Source organism: Marmota flaviventris, chromosome 11 (assembly GCF_047511675.1).
Source record: "Marmota flaviventris isolate mMarFla1 chromosome 11, mMarFla1.hap1, whole genome shotgun sequence".
NCBI classification, from domain to species: domain Eukaryota; kingdom Metazoa; phylum Chordata; class Mammalia; order Rodentia; family Sciuridae; genus Marmota; species Marmota flaviventris.
In genome coordinates, this window is record NC_092508.1 from 81,288,256 (window position 1) to 81,311,888 (window position 23,633).

Below are 23,633 nucleotides of genomic sequence, written 5' to 3' on the forward strand. Positions count from 1 at the left end.
GAAGCACAAGAAGAACTTCTTGGAAGGGTACTTTCTTCATGTTATAGATGGGAGACAGTGGGTAGAAGTGTGGTGACTACAAGTTTAATTCTTAACTCAGTAACTATGTGGCACAGGGAAAGCAAAAAACTCCTCTAAGCATTTTTTTCTCTGATCTGTAAAATAGGAAAATAATTGTACACACATTACACAATTATTGATAGGACTAAAGAAAAGTCACTGAGAGAACCCGCCCAGCTCCATGAACTAGCTGTTATGTTGCTGTTAGTGATGAAATCATCCAGTCTTATAGGATATAATATTCAGAATCACTTGAGTTATCCTTACCTTTTAACTGAGTAGTTCGTCAAGTCAGTTAAGGGACAAGAAAACACTTCATCATAAATGTACTAATGATCAACAAAATTTGTTGAAAAGCACAGTATTGTACTACAAGTCAGAAAAATCAAATTTTCTGAAATGTCATTCTTCCTTACTATTCCTCCACACCACCACCCCAAATTACCTGAGAAATAATTTTTAAAAACTATTAAGCACAGTTACAAATACTGTATTTCCTGTTTTTTAAAACAGCCAGAATATATGTATGTGTTATTTTTTTAAAGTGGTCTCCAAATACTTTTACTTTTCCTTGGTCTTTTGCAAAAGAAACATATCAACACCTCCTCAAATACACTTAGAGCTACATCATAAAAAAGACTTTGAATTACTGAGAAAGGTAGAAAAATGCAGTTTACAAATACTTTTCCTTTTTACTGAATTAAAGGATATCCTAGCACATGAGAATTACTACTTTGTTAATTTAAAATAAATAAAACATCTTTGATTCCCACCACCCTCCAATGAAACATTCCCCCAGTATTCTAAAAGCTCCAGGTACCAATACTAGTTTCCTCAGAAAACAGAAAGATGGTGGTGCTGTCCAGAGTACTGCCAGTGCAGAAATAAACTATCCTCCAATTTAATAAAATGAGAACAAGTACTGTTACTTCTTCTGTTTTTGAAAAGCACTGGAAAAATGTGTATGCAAGTAACTGAAATGCCATCCACGAAAACAGTTACAACCACCAAAATAAGGAAGGCTTATTTTTTCTATTTTACTTCAAAAGGAACAAATAAATTGGTCATCAGTCTTCAGTAAGTTCTGGATTTGCCACCACCTCCAGAAACTGTACAAATAGTTCTTTTGTTTTACTTATTTATAACACATATATCACATAAGGCAAATTGACTTCATGCTTTACTTCAGTAAAATGGGGGGAAAAATGCTTTCTCTGAAATTGGCACTAAAGTTGTTTTAAAATCTTAATAGCAAGAAGATACATCCAACTATAAGCAGAATGAACACAGTCATAATACATATCAAAATTATTTCCTTTATATAATCAGCAATGAGTAACTCCAGAGGTAGTATGGCAGAAACGATAATGGATCCTATCAGGTCACAACCAATGAAGAAATTAAATTTATTTATTTTTCCTATGGTTCTGACCATAAATTGCTTTACACAGTTAGGACCTGAATAAAAACCACTCTCAGAAATCTTGGCCCATTAATTCAACTGACATATCAATTTACAACTTTCAGGACTGCAGATATAAAAAATGTAAAGTATAAAATTATGTTAAGTTTGAAATGGTTTTAATTGTATTCATTAAAAATATTTACATTTCCCAGTACTTACTTGACAAAACTCCCCTGCAATATAATTCTACTCTAAACTTTTATTTATAAAATGAGGCTCATTTATGAGATTTCAATGACTGCTACACTGAAAATTACTTACATTCTGTAAAATATTTTAAGAACTTTTCATATCAAAGGTAGTTTATATTGGATTATCTGAAACCCAATAGTGCCCACAGATGAGCTTCTTATAATTCTTTTTATTAATGCTTGGAAAGCACTGTGACAATGGAAAGTGCTGTTAAGTGCTATCATCTCCCTTAAATTTTCTTTTTTACTGTGTGCACATTGTGAAATAAACACATATGCAGCATGTCCATGTTTTGATATGTATTTTTTATTTCCCTGCAGTTTTCACTTATCAAGAACAAGTAACAGGGAAAGTTGTCTGAACTAGTGCATAAACAAACATTCTGAAACACCACTACACGTATCTAATTTACAAGAACCGTATAAAAAAAGTCACTAAAACACTACACTATGAAGGTGTCCAACGCTTACAGTCAGACTTTTTCCAACCCGTTACTTGCCTTGTAGCCACAGGAAAACTCTCCAAAATTGAAAAGACAATCTTGCCACAACCCTCCCCCCCCCAACACCTGGGATGGCTCGATATCTAGACTTCCAATATTTATTGCAATGATATAATGCAATACATACCTGGTAAATATCTTTTATGTGGTGTGTTACAGTTTTAAAGCCAGTTAAAATATGCAGTCTTCAGATAAAATGTAATCCTTGAAAAATTTTCATGTCTGCACAGTTTAAATGTGCTAGATGCATAATTTTCCTAGTCCGTTTTTTCTGTGTAATTATTTTTTATAAACTGGTATTATAAATAGAAATATACATTCAAAATATATGGAAAAGTGAGTTACTACATTAAATTTGCATGTATCGATCCATCCCTTTCCCCTGCACAGTAATAGAAAATACTATTTTGCCTTGAACTTCATATTTGACAGTGAAATGCCACTAAAGTATTTACCAAAAAGTCCATCTAGTCAAATTGTGAAACAAAATGAACCAAGTGAAAACTTTACAGTTCCTTTAGAAAAAAATTACAAGAATTTCATTTCCTAGCTATGAATCTTTAACTTTTTAGACACAAAGTTGGATTTATTTTTACAAGATACAAAATGTAAACATGGCAAAATAAATAGTTAAAACAAGTGATGCAGGATCCCATTTCATGCTCATGATCCCATTAAAGAATTATTTTTTAAAATCCATTCAGTTGCAAATTCAAGTGCAAAAGCATGATGATGAATATCTACTATTCAAGTAACAGAAATAATATTGATGATACAAATAAACTATTTTACAAGGTAGTGATTTTCCCAATTTTACAAAATATACATCATATATCGACTTAACATCCGATATACTGTAGTCCATTTAGGTCCATTGTTACGCTCTGTGATCCACAGAGTGTCGCCTTTTGCATTCAGCTGGAATATGAATGACTGCACACCATCCACACAGGAAAAGCCACATGTTTTAGGTTATGTCACTTCCATAGCTACTGTTGTCTCTGCTATTCCATTTAAACCCAATCTTTCTGGTTCATGGTTCTCTCTATGAGGCAAAAAGTAAAATAAACATTAATCTCTAGGATCTGTTAACACTCAGCATTTATAGATTGCAATTTTATGTGACTACAATTAAACATGACTTCCTAAGAACCTTCTCCACTTTTATTACTTCCAGAAAGGAATGAAGATGTTTTCAACTCAGAAATTCCTAATTTCTAGTTTCTTGATTATAACTAATTTTTTTAAGGAAAGATAACAACTAAATACAGATTTTTGTAGAAGCTAATGATAATTACTGATGAAATATATAACACAGGACAATCCCAGTTTATTACAATAGGTGGAATACATGATGCTCAAAGAGAATCATCAATGGGAGTACAACATTATTTAAATCACCTCCAATTAGAGTTTAATTTTATAGGCTTAAGGTCATGTACTTATTAATACATGCAAATCAGTTTTTTCTGATTTACTGTCTTCTCTGCATTAGTGTGATTAAAAAAATATAAAAACTTACTCTAAATACATTATTACAGATTTAATTACTCCTGGAATAGTCTCAATTTTAACATATACATCAAATTTCTTTTTATAAAATGCTAAAAACACATAAATTGTGATTTGAAACTGAAATTCTGGTATGGAATTAATAATAACAACTCTAATCTTCCAGACTGTCTAAACAACAAAAAAAGTAAATGAAGCTTCTAAAAAATAGTGATGTTATTTGCCAATCTGACATTTTCTCCTTTTTCTTTTTTTCCTTTTACAATTCTGGTTGACATTTAAGCATCCTAATAGAAACCTCAAACAAATAACCTAAGTCACAGAGCCTTATGCTAAGCAGATCCTTAAGATGATGAAAAGCAAGTCTCTTAGACACCCATTGCTAGAACAGTTAAAAAAAAAAAAAAAAGTCTTTCTCCTCCCACAAATAGCCAGCAGAGAGAGAATACACACACACCTTGCTATGCTGCTGATGGCACTACTGGGAGTAACCTTTGGCACTCTGTCCATACTGGCAGCAACTGTGGCAAGTTTTAAGGCTGTTGGCGATGGTGCTGAAGTCCGTGTATTGATATGCACATTGACTGGAGAAACAACACTGACATTATTGAGGTGCACTGCATTTGTCAGGCAGGAATTGTTCATGGGAAGTGTTTGAGGACTGCTTGTGCACAATGCTGGGATTAAGTGGTTTGTAGTAGTGTGGCCAACTGTCCTTACAAGTTGTACAGCTGAAATCCCTGGGCTGGATGATAAAGCCATATTGGTGGAGTATAATGTTTTAGAGGTTCCTGAAAGATAAAAAGAAAAACCACTCAATTAGTGTAATGGGACATTAATAAAACACTTTAAAAATTAGAAGTTTAATAGTAAAAATTAATGCAAACATTTACATCTAATTAAATACCAAGTTAAAACTTTTCACATAACACTCTCCAAAAAGAGCTGCTTATCATTAAGTACAATATACTCATCTGATATAACCCAAAGCACACCCTCTTGCTTACTGGTCTGCATAAAGAGGCTTTGCATTCTGCTGCCTCTATATGTGGTGACTTTGAAGGCAAGTACAATAAGATAGATGGTCAACAGGATCATGGGTATATGTAAAACAAATGGAAAAGCCAAAAGTCTAAGAAAGAAGTGAAGGTTGTCTTTGAGGACTCAGGATAGTAAAAAGCACACAGGGTTTCACAGTACTGCATTTCAGGAGGAGGTGTCAAAGAAAATCTCCCATGAGTATGCTGGATGGAAAGGTAAATCTGATTTAAAGCTTATTTATCAGACTGCCTTGCTTATATCTCACTCTTTAATCTACATGTGGATGACTCAATGGTGATGGTCAGTAATTAGTTCAATGGATATACTAAAATACGAAGCAACTAACAGTCTAGGAATGAAACCAGGAAGGATAGTGTACACAGCTAGGGAGCCAGCATATAGGAGGAAACAGGGAGTGACACTATGTGAATTCTAGAAAATACCCAGCTATTCCCCATATCTTTCCACAGAAATTCTGAAGAGTAATGATTGACTTCTTATATACATTTTTCCTTTGGAGATAAGAAATAAAACCAAACTCAAGTTTTTCATGAGCTATAACTTCAAGTGAAACCCCAGCTGTACCTGAAGGCTGGACGACACCATTTATGTTGCTGTGGCCTGTGTTCTGTTCCTTGACTACCTCACTGCGACCTGGAACAGGTGCACTGACCACTGCAGATGCAGCAAAGTGGGCGCTGGCTGAGTCGAGTGTTTTAGACATGCAGTCAGAGGTGCTTGAGCCCTATAAAACAGACAAAGTCAAATTCTCAGTTTCTTAGATGTGATTTCATGAACATTAAGGAATGGAGTAAACCCTAGAGACTGTTGCCTTTCTAATCTTCAATAGTCACAATTGTTTAGATTAAGAGATCCAGGACTTCACAGTTGAAGGGAAGTTAAATGGCCACTCCCTGATTCTGTATAAAACTTACAACTGTTACTAAAGCCAATAGCAATAGTCTGTAAAGCCACGTCCAGACCTATCTAGATGTCACAAGAGCGTTGATGGGGCCCAGGGACACTGAGAATTCCGTGGTGTTTGACTCAGGATCTTTAAGGTCAATGTACTGACTGTTTGAGAATAAGCTGAACCACTATGGGCAGATGCTGGCCTTAGAGTTTGCAGAACATAATCAAATTGAGTACCTGTATAATTATGGAGCAATACAATTTAAGACCTAAAAAATGCAAGGTTTATTCTTTTCAGAAGGCTCAACTTGAGATATAAATATGTGTGTATGTATATTTTTGGCAGCATTGGGGACTGATCCCTGAGTGTTTTACCACTGAGCCATACCACCAGTCCATTTTATGATTGACTGATTGATTGATTCAGACAAGGTATTGCTAAACTGTTGAGACTGGCCTTGAACTTGTGATCCTCCTGCTGCAGCCTCCACTGTAGCTGGAATTAGAGGTAGGATTATAAGTGGGATTACAGCCTGGCTTGGTTTTGTTTTTAAAAGCTTAAACAACAGACACTTATTCCCACATAGCTCTGGAGGCCAGAAGTCCACAGTAAATCTTACAAGGCTCATATATCTAGGTATTGGCAGGGTTGGTTCCTACAGTTTTCATAAAGTATTTTTATTCTTATCCCTAGTGTCTTTATTTAACAGTGTCTTATGAACAACTTTCCCTAGAAGCAATTTTTTTGCTACAGAGAAACATTATTCAGAGGCAAGGGGCTATGCTGCTTAGATTTACTGCACATTTCAAAGAGAATTACCTCTAGCTTCATGAGGCACAGCCACATAGCACTTAAACACATAGTTTAGAAAGGATCAAAAATGTTATAAAATCAAGAATGGGGATGATAGTTTTAAGAACACATAATTACTTTTATAAATTCTCAATAACCCTTCCAATAAAAAGTTATTTGTTTCCTAAATTAAAAATACCATATTTGGGCTCCAGTACTTTTCTCAAAATATTCAGAGATTAGCTTATAACTACTCACTTAATATTATGTAAATTAAAAAGAAATTCTCAAAATCAAGAGTGGCAAAATCAGTTATTTTCTGTGACCTAACTAAACAAAACAACAAAATCACAAAAGAAAAAGAAAGGGACAACTGTGATTAAAAGACGGGCTTACCTGTGCTTTTGGATGTGTCTGTTGCGAGGAATGCTGAGATTGCTGTTTCTGCTGAAGCTGAGCAAGTTGCTGTCTTTGCATTTGAACTAATTGCTGTTGATGTGTCTGAAACTGCTCTTCTGTGATGCCCCCTGTTACTGATAAAGGATAAATATGTGTTTTAAATATATACTTAATACAAATAGAATACAATGCAAACTTATTCCACAATTAAGATGAAGAGGAATCAAATCATAATACACATAAGTCAAGGAACCCAATAAAAATGACAAATCTTTCATCAAGTATGGCATATGCTTAAATCCATGATCTCCTAATATCAAAATGCTAAAAAAGATTTCTAGGCATAGTTTTTGTTGAATAACAGTTCTTACATGAGGATTTTACCATTTATTCAGACTTAGGGCATTTACTATTAATTTTAATTCTCCCTATTATGGTGACCATGTAATGAGAAAAATTTCAATTTGTTAATGTAAATAATGACGATGACTAAATTATAGCCTTATAGTAAGAAAGCAAGACCACCTGCAAGACTAATTTTTACTTCAATGTCATATGACATTGAAGTGAAAATACCTTTCTTTAGTTACAAATTAGAAAAATAGATGTTCATCTAACATAACTATTGGCTATATTTAAGCCAGCAGTTCAATACTTAAAATAAGTCCTACCTATAAAAATAGGAGCTAGAAATAAAGAGTTTTTGAGAAAATTAAAGATACAATTGTATTCTCAGATATAATCAAGCATACTGCGGCCAAGTGTGTTAAAATTGGGTCTAATATAAAAACATATTATTTTCTTAGTTGATTAAAAGATCAACTAAGCTGGGGACAGTGGCACACACCTGTAATCCCAGCAGCTCAGGAAGTTGAGGCAGAAGACTACAAGTTCAAAGCCAGCCTAAGCAACTTAGACTCTTAGCAACTTATTGAGACCCTGTCTCAAAAAAATTAAAAAGTGCTGGGGTGGTTAAGTGCCCCTGGACTCAATCCCTGGCACCAACACAATAAATAAATAAATAAATAATCAATCAATCAAGTTAAATTAAGAATCATTTTCCTCAAAGAAATGTAAACAAAATTTCATTCACTGATATTTAAGTAGATCACTGATAAACTGATTTAGAGGACACAAAAGCTACTTTCCATAGAGGTTACTGAATTTTTAGAGTAATGAAACATTAAATCCCATCAGAATACATATAATCTAAGGGCCATTTTTGCTCTACTCACCCCCCTTTTAGGGAGGGGGCGGCAAGAGATTGAACCCAGGGGTATTCTATCACTGAGCTAGATCCCAGTCCATTTTGGGTCTTACTTGCCCAGGTTAGCCTCAAACTTGTGATCCTCATGCCTCAGACTATTGAGAAGCTGGGATTACAGACACACTCTACTTTTCATTATAGCTTTCTTTCTGCTCTCCTATTTCACTGAAGCAACAAGTAAATATATCTATTATGCTGGAGAGTGCGTCACTATGAGTTACAGTGAATACAGGGCAAAACAAATTAAGAAGAGGGTCACTACTATAAAGTTCTGCAGTGTAGTTGGGAAGAAAAGATACACATAAAGAAATGCCAACTGTATGAGTCACCTTTTGTGTTAGTTAATCAATATGACTAGGATTCACCCTGAACCCAGGTTACATGACTCTACCCCCACAATGTTCCTGCTTAAGAGCATCACAAATGAGAAATTTAAAGCCTACTCCTACAAAAAGCCCCAGAGATAAACAAAGCTTTAGAAAAACTTTCATTTCTGTTCTACAACATTATCATTAAAATTTGTATTGAATCATACTAGGGGGAAAACCAGATAGCAATTAAAAAATCTGGAGCTATTTACTGCTCACTCGAAAATCTTAACATTACCTGTTTTTTTTTGAAGTACATATTAATTATTTTACTGAATTACCAACAAAATCAAATATCTTTCTTTGGATATGTTAAATTCACTGCAAGTGTTCTATTTTTAAATGAAAAAAAAATTTAATTCTAAAGTTACAATCTTCAAAATCAAATGAAAATGTGAAGTATTCATGAATTTCCAGCTGTTTGAAAACCTTGGAGAAAGAGATGAAAAACAGCTTATTAGATACAAAGTCAGAGAGGAAAATCTCAAACCCAAATAAATCTGTAAGTCTTATATGTACAATAAGAGTGGACCATTTCAAAAGAAGTAAACTTGGAATCTGGTATTAGCAGTCCTTAAATCCAGTATTGATTGTCCAGAGCTGAGCTTAGTGGTGTGGTGAAAAGGAGATTCAAAGTGGTTAAGTCTGAGGAATAAACCAAATAAGGAGAAAATACTTTTTATGGCTATTTCAAAATAGAAATGTAAATAAGACTCCTTTTCCAAAATCTTATAAGAGAGCTAGTAAAATCTTAACTAATTCAGAATAAAGTATAGGTTGACTATTCCTAATCTAAAATGCTGCCAAGACCAAAATTTTCTGAATGTACAATACTCAATGAATTTGGGATTTTTGAAAATTTTGGATTTCAGATTTTGTGATGCTCAAATAGTAAAGGCTACACAACTATTTTAAATTTGAAAAACTCAGAAATCTGAGATACTTCTGGTCCCAAGCGTTTCTTATAAGATACATAAATATCTAAATTAGTGAAAAGAATAAACTGCCATTTAAAAAAATGAAAGGTATTACTTTTAGATGCATGTGTAAGTTTGTTGTATGATCCCAACTACTACGTATAACTATAAAGCTCTAATAAAAACATACTTTAAAAAAGTATTACTTTTGGGTTGGTAGTCCACAGCTAACACAGCATTGCCAACTACAGGTGTCCTACTTGCTTTTGTAAACAGATGATCATTATGTATATATTAAAAAGGATGGTGATAAAATTACCTACTTTTTTAGACGTCTGCATTTATTGTCTTGTGTTGGTGAGTCTATTCATTTGCTCAGAAACTCCATTCTTTTTCTACTTATAGGAACTCATAAAATTCCAACCATGTCTCAGTCCAAATTATTCAAATTAATGGTGTTTCTCAGCTTTTTAAAATTTCGGCTGACTCTGATACCAAAAATCTCGTTCCTGATCTCATTTTTAAGTTGAGAATTACTGATTAAAAACTTAATATCATCCTATAATATGTATATGCTTTAAAGTTACATTAATTTTTTCCCTCTTCTCCCCTTCCCCCAAACTCAGTATGTTATATCCTTTCTTGATATTGTTCTTTACTATTAAGGTATTTTATATTTGAAACAAGCTAATGGTCTTCATCTAAAATTTTCTCTTTAGTATTACCTCAAAAATTCAGTATTTAAACAAAGTAGTACTTGGACAAAATAGTAAAAACAGCAAAGAGTAATCATGATACAAAACTGGAATACAGACAAAACACCCTTTCTAACTCCTTTATCATTTTGAGGGTAAAGGGAAGTAGTTAAGAAATATATGGTTTTAATGGCACAGACACAATATTGAATCGTGGCTCTCAGGGTTCATTTACACCATGGTAGGTAAATGGTAAAAATTTGAAAGCATTTTCTCTACTTATTATTTTTCCTTTCTTAAGTTATTAGAACACTTTCAAAACTAAAATAAACACTTCCATAACTGACTTTAAGGCATCAAGAGGCACATATTAAAATACATCAGGAAGAAGTCACAGTTATAGTGACTAAATCTGTTTAGGACTGAAATACATGGTAGGGAGCCAGCCTGGGGTGGGGTAGTGGTGGCACAAAGTGGAAGTAGGAATGTTTTGTTTTTGTTTTTCCCCTATTCTGGGGATTAAACCTAGGGGTGGTTCTACCATTGAACTACATCCCCAGCCCTTTTCAAAAAATTTGATACAGAGTCTCGATAAGTTGCTTAGGCTGGCCTTGAACTTGAGGTCCTCCTGCCTTAACTGTTCAAGTGGCTGGGATTACTGGCATGGGCTATGGTGTCTCCTCTCACTAGTTCATCTTTAAAGTTGCTAGCATATGACGAGGTTGTGGGGGAAAAGGTATTCTTATACATCGGTGGGATTGCAGACTAGTTAAAACCACTCTGGAAAACAGTATGGAGGATTTCTCAAAATATTAGGAATGAAACCACCATATGACCCAGCTATTTCACTCCTTGGCATTCTCCCCAAATATCTAAAATCAGCATACTAAAGTGATACAGCCACCTCAATGTTTATAGAGCATAATTCATGATACCTAAATTATGGAACCCAGATGCCCATCACTAGATGAATTAATTAAGAAATTATGATACACACACACAAACACGCACACACACACTGTTCTACTAAGCTATAAAAAAGAATGAAGTTATGGTATTTGTCAGTAAATGGATGGAAATGAAGATTATCATGCTAAGTGAAATTAGCAAAACTCAGAAACTCAAAGGTCGAATGTTTTCTCTCATTCACGGAAGTTAAGAGTAAAATAAAGGAAAGGGAAAATAGGATAGCAATCAAATATAAATTAATAGATGATCGAGAGGAAGTCTAGAAGAAGGAAGAGAATGGGAGAGAAGGCGCGAGAAGGAAAAGAGGAGGATCATAAACTGAAATAGATTTCCATGCATGTATGAGTTTGTTGGAATGGACCAACTACTATGAATAAGTATTAAGCTGTAATGAAAAAAAAAGTTGCTAGCTTGAAAGGAAATTCACTTCATACTTCAAAGTCCTATCAGTTTAAAAGTAACCATAAACCTGGGTTGGGGTTGTGGCTCAGCGGTAGAGTGCTCGCCTAGCACATGCGAGGCCCTGAGTTCGATCCTCAGTACCACATAAAAATAAATACAATAAAGGTATTGTGTCCAACTACAGTTAAAAAAAAAAAAAGTAACCCAAAAATCTGTTTCGTGAATGTGACAATTACCTCACAACTCTAGACAGACAGTAAGGAAGTATTCTTTCCCTAAGTATGAAGTTTTATAAATCTTCCTGAGTAACACATTCTGGCAGATCAGTATACCTGTTACAGAATTTCACCCTTTATATACACAAATATGTCATTCCATACGTAAGTAAATTCTTGCATGTCCAGATCTCATTATATATAACCTACAATCTATCTTCCATGAAAGCCCATAACCTTTCTGGCTATCTTCTATGTAATCTGAACCATTACTCATCTTGGATTTAACAGTCTGCTTTTATTCCATGTACCTTTCCTTGGAATATCTGTATTATTTTTGGGATGTTTATTGTTTTCAAATGTCCCAGGAATTGTTCGTTTTATCCTTTACCTTTTAGGTTTGTGATTCTTACATGGTGCTTGGCTTAGGCTGACCTCTTATCATCTTTTCCTCCTATTTTCTGACAGTGATCCATGAAAAACATATTCTTGAGTACCTTCACAGATTTTACATTAACATCATTACAAAGTTTTAGATCACTATTTCTTGAGCTTGGGATCACAGAGATATTCCTGAGTTTATGTGAAACCTTTACAAGTAGTTGCTAACTTTGTATTACTGTTTCACTGATAAAAGAAAAACTGAACAGAAACACATTTTGGGTCTCCTGGATGATCATCTCATCAGAGTACAAACTTGTGATTTTTTTTGTTTCCCAAGAATGCATGCCTGCCTTTGTTTTTCATAATCCTTTTAACTTTCAACACAGTTTTTCTCAAACTGGGCTAAGATGATGTATTCTTGGGAAGCTATGAATTTTTCAAATACTGGCTTAGACCAAGTTTTCACATCTTAATGAATAATACCTAATATGGTAGTGAAAATCATTTAAGGATGGTGGAATGAGATGGACATCATTACCCTAGAAGTCAAAATGAATATATTATTCAGCATTTTTCATCTATCACATAGATCTATTACATACGTCTTTGCTATATGTTTTAACACATGCTTTATTAAAGCAATGTTAGCAGCATGTAAGCTTTTTTGTTTTGAAGGACAGGTATGGGACTGGATGAGGGTTGGGGAGAGAGGGAGATTCTATTTCAAATCTTCCAGGTTACAATAGGGAGTCAGGTTCACATAAACCGCTGGTGTTACTCCAAGGACAAATGTAATCCAGGAGAGTTGATATAAGCTTTCCAGGGCTACATATATTCTATAAAGTCTTTTAGTTATAGGCAAACTAACAAATTCTAAGGGCAGGGAGTAAAAACGTAAGGGAGGTAGGGGAATGAGGAACAAATGGGTGTGAGGATAATGAAAATGGATTAAAGATCCATTTAAGCTGCTGATACCCAACCTAAATAGTTACAATTAAAATGTCATCATTATTCACTTAATGGTCAAACTCTTTAATCCCTTACGTTTAAATCCTTTTCTCACCTTCAGAAGCAAGCTTAATAAAAATGATAAATCCTTTTGAGTATCTTAGTAGTGCTAACAGTCTTACTCATCTTAAAACTTTTACACTTATAAATATTTCATGGCAATTTAAGAAAAAATGAGAAGAGAAACAAAATTAAATTAAAAATCAGGAATTCTTCTTGGAAATGAACAAACTATTAATGAATTTATAAACTCGCAATATTAAGGTATCAGGAACTAGCCAAAAGGGTTACTGTGTTAACACAGGTGGGAAGAGAAAGATGTGGTAACTTGCAACTCTGAATTTATGAAAACCATGGTTAAATGTAAATTAAGATGGTCTTTCAAGCCTGAACAAGGAAAACACTTTTAGATATGAAATAACTTTTCTTGGGTTTTCAACTTAAGAATACCATCTCAAATAATGCTGCATTTTCAACTGACAAAAAATGTTATCCTGTATTTATATAAAGAATATATTATTTATCATGTGCTGTCCTTACAGGTAAGAAGTATTGATTTTTTTTTAAACTCTGCAACTTTAAAACCTTAACACAGTGCTTTGTATGTAAAAGATCCTAAAATATTATGTAAGAAATAATTTTCCTTGGCTATTCACTTGCTATGTTGAGCACAATCTCTCTCTCTCTCTATCCTATTTTATTTTTACTTTTTGTACCAGAATTTGAACCTAGGGGTGCTAAACTATTGAGCCCTAACCCATATGTTTGTGTGTGTGTGTGTGTGTGTGCATGTATGTATTTTTATTTTTGTACTGAGGAATTGAACCCCAAATCATTTAACCACAGAGACATATCCACATATCTTTATGTTTTACTTTGAAACAGGGTCTCACTAAGTTGCTGAGGGCCTCACTAAATTTGCTGAGGCTGGTCTTGAACTTGTGATACTCCTGCTTTAGCCTCCTGAGCTGCTGGGATTACAGGTGTGCACCACAATGCCCAGCAATCCCTTTTTAATTTTTTTCTTTTGAGACAGTCTCATTAGTTGCTAGGGGCCTCATTAAGTTGCTGGGGCTGGCTTCGAACTTGTGATCCTTCTGCCTCAGCCTCTGAAGTTGGTGGGATTATAGGTATGCACCACCATGCCTGGCTATCCTGTTTTTATTGAGAAGAGTTTTTCAATTAAGATAGCACATCTTTATTTTACTTAATACTTAACAAAACACACACTTTGATTTGAAATGAAGTCTTTAGTTCTTTATATCACTAGAATACAAATTTAGTTTTAAGAATATAAAATTAATGAACAATATATTCTGAACACAGGAATTATAAATTAACATATTTGCCATGGTTATTAATAACATATTTTGCCAATAACCCTCTGGTTCATGTAAGACACAGTTTTCTTTTTTTTCTCTCTGTTTCCTTAAGAACTGAGGAACTTGTGGTATAAATAAACACTTTCTACAGGCATTAGATTTCTATTTCTGATTAAGCTCTTTAGGTGCTGAGATTTCCCAGCTGTGAAAGAAAATTCAATACTAATAATTTGTTCAGTTCACTGATATTCTGCCAAGGTAAAAATATGGTCCCATGTCAATCTTACTATTCTTAAAAAAATGTTCTCATGACCACTATGCTCACTAAGAACGAGCAAAAGACATACAGAATAAAGGAAACCAAAAATTCATGAAGAGTCCATTCTTTTGTGCATGCCCATCAAAGTAAAAATGCAACTTTCCCCAAACTCTCCCCTTACTATCTCTTCAGGTAGGAGAGGAAATTTATATCAGTCTTTACTGAACTATAGTTAAATTCATTTAAGACCGTCTAAACAGAGTGATAAAACTATGTAATGAATATAACTGGTACAAATGGGAACTTAAAATTACTACAGCTTTTTAATTATATACAAAAATGGCATATAGAGACTTTTGGCATTAGGTATTTACAGTCCTGTGCCTAATTGCCTCACACACTGAGCTATAATCCCAAGTCCCCATACATTATATATTTTGGGAGCACTGGGAATTGAACTCAGGGGCACTCAACCACTGAGCCACATCCCCAGCCCTATTTTGTATTTTATTTAGATACAGGGTCTCACTGAGTTGCTTAGTGCTTCATCATTGCTGAGGCTGGTTTTGAACTCATGATCCTCCTGCCTCAGCCTCCTGAGCCCCTGGGATTATAGATAGGTGTGTGCCACTGCACCTGGCCATAATATTTTAATATTAAACAAAAGAAAGTCATTAAAAACAAAATGCCTACTGGCCTCAAGGACTAATGAGTAATAGTCAGTAGAGAGGCAAACAATCAATTTGCTCTACTTACAAATGTTTAAATATGAAAGATCTGATTTTAAAATATTGGCTTCTAATATACCTAAATTGTTGTTTAGGCCTTTAAGTCTTTTAAGGAAGCATGAAATGGTATTATGGCAGGGGTATTTAAAAATACAGGAAAAAGGACACAGAATAAAAAGACTACTTTTTCCCCCTTGATGGTAAGGGAAAGGCAGAAAAATACAAAACAAAACAAAGAAACTACCTCCCCCAAAAAACCCAAAACAAACAAACAAACAAACAAAAAAACAAAACCAGACCAAACAAACAAACCCCTTTATTGATTATGATGTTAATATTGTACACTTGTGATTTACATTCCCTGAGACATGCATGTATGGTTAAAGATAGTATTTTAAATGATTTTATTTATGCTGATATATGATAGTGTAATAGAATTATAGAGCTGATTATCTGGGACCATTTAAGTTACATTAAGTTGTATTTCAGATCAATACATAATCAAGTAAAATTGCAACTTTCCCCAAACTCTCCCCTTACTATCTCTTCAGGTAGGAGAGGGAATTTATATCAGTCTTTAAATTCATTTAAGGCCATCTAACCAGAAGTGATAAAACTATATAATGAATATAGCTGGTACAAATGGGAACTTAAAATTTTTTACTATAGCTTTTCAATTGTATACAAAAATGTATTGATGATACAATAACATATACAACATATATACATTTTCTACAAAAAAAAGTCAAGTTAAATCCAGAGTTTATCTGGAAAATATGGTAGAAAGCTGTAAATATTTGGCCCTGCTTAGCTGGAGAAAAAATACACACAAATAATTTTTATGGTATAAATTGGTAAAGAAAAAATTCATTCTATGATCAAATGTAATGATAAACGCCTATATCTATTTTTAAATTCCCATTTGGCAAAATTATTCTGAATAATGTTTAATACAGGAATTTCTGTTTAGTTAAATAAGGTAGCTAGCTAAAAAAAAATAAATAAAAGATTTAATCTAATTATTTGTCAGTTTCTTACTATCTTTAGATTTTTAAGAATACTGTGACCCCAAATCGTATTAGGTATTTATCCACTTCAGTTTCAAAAGCTCAAGAGAGTTCACAGACTCATGAAATTTATATAATGGGATGCCATTTTCCTTACTTAAGTTCATTTAGGAGAAAGTTAACCAAAACATTTGGAAAATTATATGCCAATTTCCAATCATTCAAAGCACCAAATTTTCTATTACAACTTTTAAACAAATAAATGCCTACATCAACTTGAAAAATAGGCAGTTCAGTAATTAAAAAGACTGATTACTATAGAGACCAAATTTCAAGCTAAAATGATTTCATATTACTTTAAGTAAATTTAATATAATAATTCCGAATCCTAAAATGCACCATCCAGGAAACAATTTAAAAATACATATGCTTTACAGAAAGAAAGGCTATCCAAAGTATAAGTCAAGTCACATCTATTTTTCTCTTCTGGATACCATGTATTATTTACAATGAATACATTATAAGGATATTTATAAATTATACACATTTGTATAAATGTGATAAGGACTATCCACAGAACAAATTAAAATTACAGCTTAGTTTTTTCTAACATTATACATTATTTACAATTTACATGTCATAAAAATACTAAACTGATTTTAATGTCTTTTTAAAGTAAAAAATACTTTTTCTGATCTCAATGGGAGAGGGTGAGCTACCAGACAAAATCTAAACTATTCATAAAGAATCTCCTAAAAAAACATCATTTTTTAGAAAGAAAAAATTCAATGGTACTCTCAAGAAGCAATGCTTTCATTTCAGCAAAGAATACACAAAAATGAAATTTTTTTGTAGCACAAGAACCAGAGAATATTGTGCTATGATGATTTGGTGGCAGCTTGTAAACAGTAGTCTGCCCACAGAGAACTCTACACATTCTACCTACACTTTTATCATATCAGACATTCACATTCCAAATCTAAATTCTAAATCCACATTCAGTGGTTTTATAGATACTAGTTAGGACATTTTGGTTAAAATGTGAACCACCTGAAGTAGAATTTTGTTACTTAGGTTGGGGAAAAAAAAATGTACTAGGTTAAGATAAAATTTCTTTCCTGAGTGGTATTAGGAAAATAAACCTCCAAAAGGTATTGAGTCTATTTAGTAGATAATGAAAATTAAGGAGAAAGAGCATCAGGATATACTCTAAATACAGTGACAGCTTACCTGATATGCCATTCTTGCTGGTGTTCAATAAAGCTACAGATGCTGCAGAAACTCTTTTATTGTTCACAGTCTGCCCTGGTTTTCTTGAGGTACATTCTTCACTATCACTGTCCTGTAAATTTAGTAGCCTTGGCTGGAAACACTGTAGTCGACAAGATCTGATATTGCTTAATATTTCAGAAAGGGACAGTCTATTTTCACAAGGTTTACTGGAAGCATTGGTCCGAGAGAAATTAGAAGAAAAGTCTATAGTCTGGGAAGAGCTTGAAAAACTATTCAGCATTTCAGGGTCTATCTGTTTCAGGACTGGGTCATGTTCTGTGGATATTCGGTCCATTATGACTCTGAAAAGCAACATAAAACCAAGTATTAACTGGATGAACTTAACAGTTTCTTTATACCTTCGCTTCTAGCTGGTAAACAAAAACCAATCAAAACAAACAGTTTACCTTCCACCTCTGCCAATTCGCCTCCTTGCAAATCCTATACATCTTCTTGGGACTGTAAGTGTTGTAAGGCAATGCCTATACCTCAACTTATCCAAATCTGCCAATTCTGAATTCTCACATGTATGGTCAGCTTGGTCCAAACGAGGCTGAAGGAAAAAAAAAAAGAAAAGATAACTCATGGAGTAGTTACAAAAAGTAAAAAAGTTAAAACTGTATTTCAAGCATTCATGGGTCAAGCTTAAGCCTCCTCTTTGAAGAAACATACAGCCCATTTCTTTGCCTTCTCATTACCTTCGTATTTTATTTTTCTGTCTTACCACTTTTGTCCCCTTTCATATTTCCCCCTTCTCTCATCACTATAACCTGTAAATAAATCTTCATACTCCTACATTAAATACACATACCCTGGAAAAGTTGTCAGTGTGTGCTTACCATAATGCAATTAGATAAATGGTCTCTACAATCCATGTAAGAAAGTCAAAACCATCCTCTTAACTCTATAGTTATACTTCATGAGAAAACTTTAGCACTAGGGAGTCAGAGCCACTCCTTGATGTAATGCTGCACCAAAACTTGACAACAGCACAAAGAGAATTCCAAGTTTATGCATGCACAAGATAGACTTGCAGCACAATAAATTTCCATAAATACTCAGCAGTCATCAAAGGTTCCAGAACCAACTTAGGAGATTCTGGGGCTAACAAATGCTAAAGCTATAGTTACAGCCCAGAGCAAAACTGGATTTCTAAAATATGAGGAATTTTCAATTTCCAAGCAAAGAATTCTGAAACCTTTTGAAAGGACTCAATATCTTTTAACATCTTTTACTGGTGTTCACATAGGGAATGTTAAATAAAAGCCACTAATGCACTTCCCATTTTTAGATCAAGCCTACGTCACCCTGACATGAGTTATCTGTTAATTCCAGTTTATAAAAATATCACAAAAAATAAAGTTCTTACAGCATAATACTGGCATCCTGCCCGTCTTCTGAAAGCACAGGGACCATCAGGATCATTTTCTTCTTCGGGTTCTGATACTGGGGATGGTACCTGAACAAAAGAGGTATCCATTTAGGAGTTATTTAAAGTCAATAAATCAATAAGTGCAATGACCTAAAATTAAAATCTGATCACCAACAGCAAATCACTCCTATATTACATCTAGTGGGCAATAAATTCCCCCAAACATTTAATGATTAGTAAATATGTTCTATGATTAAAAATTCTAATTTTTAATAAATCAGTTCTTGCAGTAAGTATACATGATATTGTTGAACTGCTTATTAGCATGAAGTGTTATGTTATAAACTTAAAAACAATTAGTAGAGTTCTTCTGTATCCCATTTATATTTTACAAATAGTATATGTGGCCATAAATACTTAATGATGACAGTTATGCTTCACATATAAATAGGTATTCTTTTTATCCAATAATTTCTCTCTGTAATAAAGCCAAAAACTAGAAACACTTATGAACAGGCAAAAACAAAAAACAACAACAACAAAAAAACACAATAAAGGTAACAGATTTTGCTCAAAAGGAGTTTTTTTTGGTTGTTGTTTGTTTTTTAAAAATATCCCCCCCCGCATTTTTAAAAAAATTACTTTTAAAACTCAACAGTACAGAAACAGAAAATTAGAAGAAAGAAGATTTGTTAAAGGTAAGCAGACTGGTTGCAGAGAAATGGTCAATCCTAAAGGAAAATAATAGTCTTTCAAAAGGCTGTCACATTGAAAAGCATTCTGTCTGGGGCCATGTGACATCAGGCCAAACAGTGTGCTCTCTAGGGCAGCACAGATACATTATAGCATACTTATGTCATAAAAACAGATTAAATGATATATAAATATATTCAAACACATCAAATAAATATTTTAGATAAATTTCCTCCATAACAGTTAAACAAAAACAACAAAAGTTTTGGTACTTAAGTTTCAGTTGTCTCACAATTTCACTTGGCAGGGTCCCACTTTTTCTGACAAATGCTAGCTCAATCATATTTACTTGCACATTTTGAACCTCACAAATCCCTCTTTCCCTATTTTGAGAAGAAAAATATTCTTTCCACATTATTTCCAAACTGTGGTAATTACCAAATTACCACTTAGCAGAGTCATCCAGGGGAGAAAGGTATTTGTTTGAGGTTCCAATATACCTCCAATAACCCTATGGGGAAGATACAAAAACAGTGAGCTGAAGCTGATTCTTTTTCCTAGGGAACCAAGTTCCAAAGGTGAAATTTGAGAGGAAATTTAAAGTATAAATTTTACAGTTTGGTTTCTTTGCAAATCATTGATCTAAGATACACACAGAAAGTTTGCAATTAAAATCTTAGAAATTATAGGCCTACAGTATATTATCTCTTTTCTCCTATCATTCTCCAGAGTAGATTCCAGTATATGTGGGAAAGCTATGACATAGGAAGAAAGAGCTGATATTAAAAGAACCAGAAGCACAGTCAGAAGAAACTGGGTTTTTTCTTCTGCCCTTCTGTACATCATTTGGGTAAGTCTGGTTAAAATGTTTGTTTTCTTCACATTCCTTATTCCTCTTTTACTTGTTTATTGGACAAAGATCACCGTAACACTATTTTTAGCAATAAAAATCCTGAATTTAGAACAGCTACATTCTAAATACCTGCCTCAGTGAATGATATCTAATTACAGGTAACTATTCTTTAGAAATGCAGGGATACCAATAAAAACAAGAGAGTTGTTTGAGACCTAGTACTAGGACTCAGAAAAGTCTAAAGGTTTCAAAAATGCAATTTCTTTGGAAATTATATGAATAAACATTATAGAAAAATAAAGCTGAAATGAAAATCCGTAAGGGGGACTCACTTATTCTGAGTGAGTCCACCTCTTAGGCTGGATGGACTGAGTGTCACAACAGGAGAAAAAAACTTATAGAAGGTCATACTATCCTATGACATCCTTCTTAATAGGACAGGAATGTAAAAAAAAAATTTGTAGGCTCTCATTTGCACTATCGATATAATACTCTTCTACATATATTTAACAAACCTTGTCATTTTCTTAAATTTTTAAATACTCAATAATATAAGTAGATAGAGGCCATCTGCCATTTGGCTACTACTGCAGGCATCATTCCTCTAATCCCTTTCCTCCTCTTCTGTTGTTTTGTGCTCCAGTGGTGCCAAACTTCTAGCAGTTCTCTTTAATAACTGTATTCTCTGCTTACAGTTTTTCACTATTCTCTAGATCTGGAAAAACCACTATTTGATAGGATACTGAATCCTTCACTCCTTCAAAATAGTCATATAATCAATGTCTCATGGTTATTCAAAGTTTTGCCTTAGCCTAACTGTACTATCCTCTGACAAGTATGACCCGTTTCATTAAGTGGTTCTGAAGAACACACAAATTTAAACACATCTATGTGCATCTGTTACTATCACATGAAATATGAACTATGCAGTGACTAAAAATAAAAATAGCCAAAAGGAGCACATTTTACATTGTATGTAAACATCTGAATTTTAAATGGTTGCAGTAATAAAGGGTTTTAGAAATAGTCTTGCTTCTAAACATATTTGTGACGTTACAAAACTGCCTTTAAAGAAAATAAGCAAAACTATTACAATATGATAAAACTGATAGTGAATTCAAGGTATCTGTTACAGAATTCTCTTCAAGTTTTTTATACCATATATACCTATAGGGAAAAAAAAAGGAAAGGAAAAGAGAGGGTACTGCTAAACTAGGTGCTAAACCAAATTCACTTTCTGAAAAAACTAATCCTTTAATATGTAAACTAAATGTCTTGTTTTAAGAATAGCACTTGTGAAAATAAAGTTAAAAATTGTAATTGCAAATATTTTGCTATAAAGCTGTTGCAATATCCAAACATATATTTTCATAAGTTACTACTTTAATCAGTTCTAAATCTTTAGAATCAAATACCTATTACCCAGCAATTAGCACAACTTAAATATCATAAAATATAATGCTAGTAGAATATGGTAAAAAGGGAATTATCATAGTTGAATATTTACAATCATGTTTATTTGTTTTTGTGATACTGGGGATGAAACTCACAGCCTAGCCTCACACATGCCAAGGCAAGTGCTCTATCACTAAGCTATATCCCTAGCTCATGATTATGTTTAAATGTCTTAAAATACTGATACACTTTGGATCAGTAATTCCATTTTTGAAAATTCACTTTGAATACAAAAGATAAGTTTGTTAATTTTTACAAAAGGAAAAACTAAAAACCACGTTGATGTTCCACAACAGAAATCCTGTTGAACTTATGGAAAATAAAAGTAAGTACTATTTTAGTGGCCACACAAACACACAATGAAGAAAAAGTTTATGCTGTAACAGGTTAACAAAGCAAGCATTAGAAATCTTAAAATGTCAGTTATATTTTAAATATAAAACAATATAAAAGAGTCAGAGGAAATGTCTTTAAAATAGTTTTAAAACAAGCACCTGTGGAAATTCATCTTCATCTGAGCTGTGAAAGTCATATTGCTTAATGTCACTCTTATTGATCACAGGCAATGTCTCAGGAGTGGGCTGCTGAGACGTTATCAAAGCCTCTGCTTTAGGCTTCTTTGGGTACTTCTTCTTTTGACGAACAACATCAGAAGCCTCTTCTTTCAAAGATATATGATGAGGGTGCTGTTTACATGATGATTTACCCCCAAAAGGAAGAAATGAAAATCATTTTAGAATAAAATCATGAAAAATTATATTGCTCTTTGAAAAAGATACATTTTTATCCATGAGATAATTTTACTGTTTTTAGTATGCAAAAATTACTTTGTGATCATGAATTGAAACATGATTTACTTTCTGCAAATTATAATGAAAACTAATTATGATATTTGTTTGCTTTTTGTATTAGTAAAGCTATTAGTAATTTTATATTGCTCTATTATGCAATCCAATGTTTAAAAGGTATCTGAATGCAATTCTTATATAAATCCACTATATTAAAGAGGAAAACAACTTATTTAAAAAATAATTTGAATGAGGTTATGAGTTCATTAATTTATTTATGCAATTATTTCTAATTTAAAAAATGTCTTTAGATGGTAATCTTTTGAGAAAAACAAGCTTATTAACTAGAAAAAAAACTTCACTTTTTAGAATATGTAATTATTGCTTCAACTGAACAAAAATCAAATGGTTCTCAAGTACACCAGGGTTCTGGGGAGGTACCTGAGAGGCCATCTGGAAAAGGGACTGATTGATGGGGTAGTTTCTAGCCCCCATCTCCCTTCCACAGAGCAACTCTGCTTCTACATGTTTTAACATACTGGCATTTCTTTTAATAAAAATAATGTACATAACACTTTTAAAAAATTTTAAATGACTATCAGACACCAAACTATAAACAATATCAAAGTGTAAAATTTTTAAAAAAGCTATGTTTCCTCATGTAGTCCAAATGTCAAAACTAGTTTAGGGTAAAAACTGCACACAATGAAAATGTTGCCTGAGTGGCAGATTATGTATTTAGACAGATATAAACTATTTTATATAAAGGGTATAACTATTTAG

The 23,633-nt window shown here is 33.3% G+C and overlaps 1 protein-coding gene across 1 annotated transcript in view; it reads right to left on the reverse strand.

Moving 5' to 3' along the window:
- Positions 1–2,001: 2,001 nt before the first annotated feature.
- Epc2 (enhancer of polycomb homolog 2) overlaps positions 2,002–23,633 on the reverse strand; it is a 136,666-nt gene continuing 115,034 nt past the window's right edge. The window contains exons 7-14 of the mRNA XM_027937980.2: positions 22,557–22,748; positions 19,059–19,148; positions 18,097–18,242; positions 17,648–17,991; positions 6,874–7,010; positions 5,358–5,517; positions 4,189–4,522; positions 2,002–3,264 (exon numbers count right to left, since the gene is read on the reverse strand). Of these exons, the coding sequence (XP_027793781.1) occupies positions 3,192–3,264; positions 4,189–4,522; positions 5,358–5,517; positions 6,874–7,010; positions 17,648–17,991; positions 18,097–18,242; positions 19,059–19,148; positions 22,557–22,748 (1,476 nt within the window). The 3' untranslated portion in view covers positions 2,002–3,191. The remainder of the gene's footprint in view (positions 3,265–4,188; positions 4,523–5,357; positions 5,518–6,873; positions 7,011–17,647; positions 17,992–18,096; positions 18,243–19,058; positions 19,149–22,556; positions 22,749–23,633) is intronic.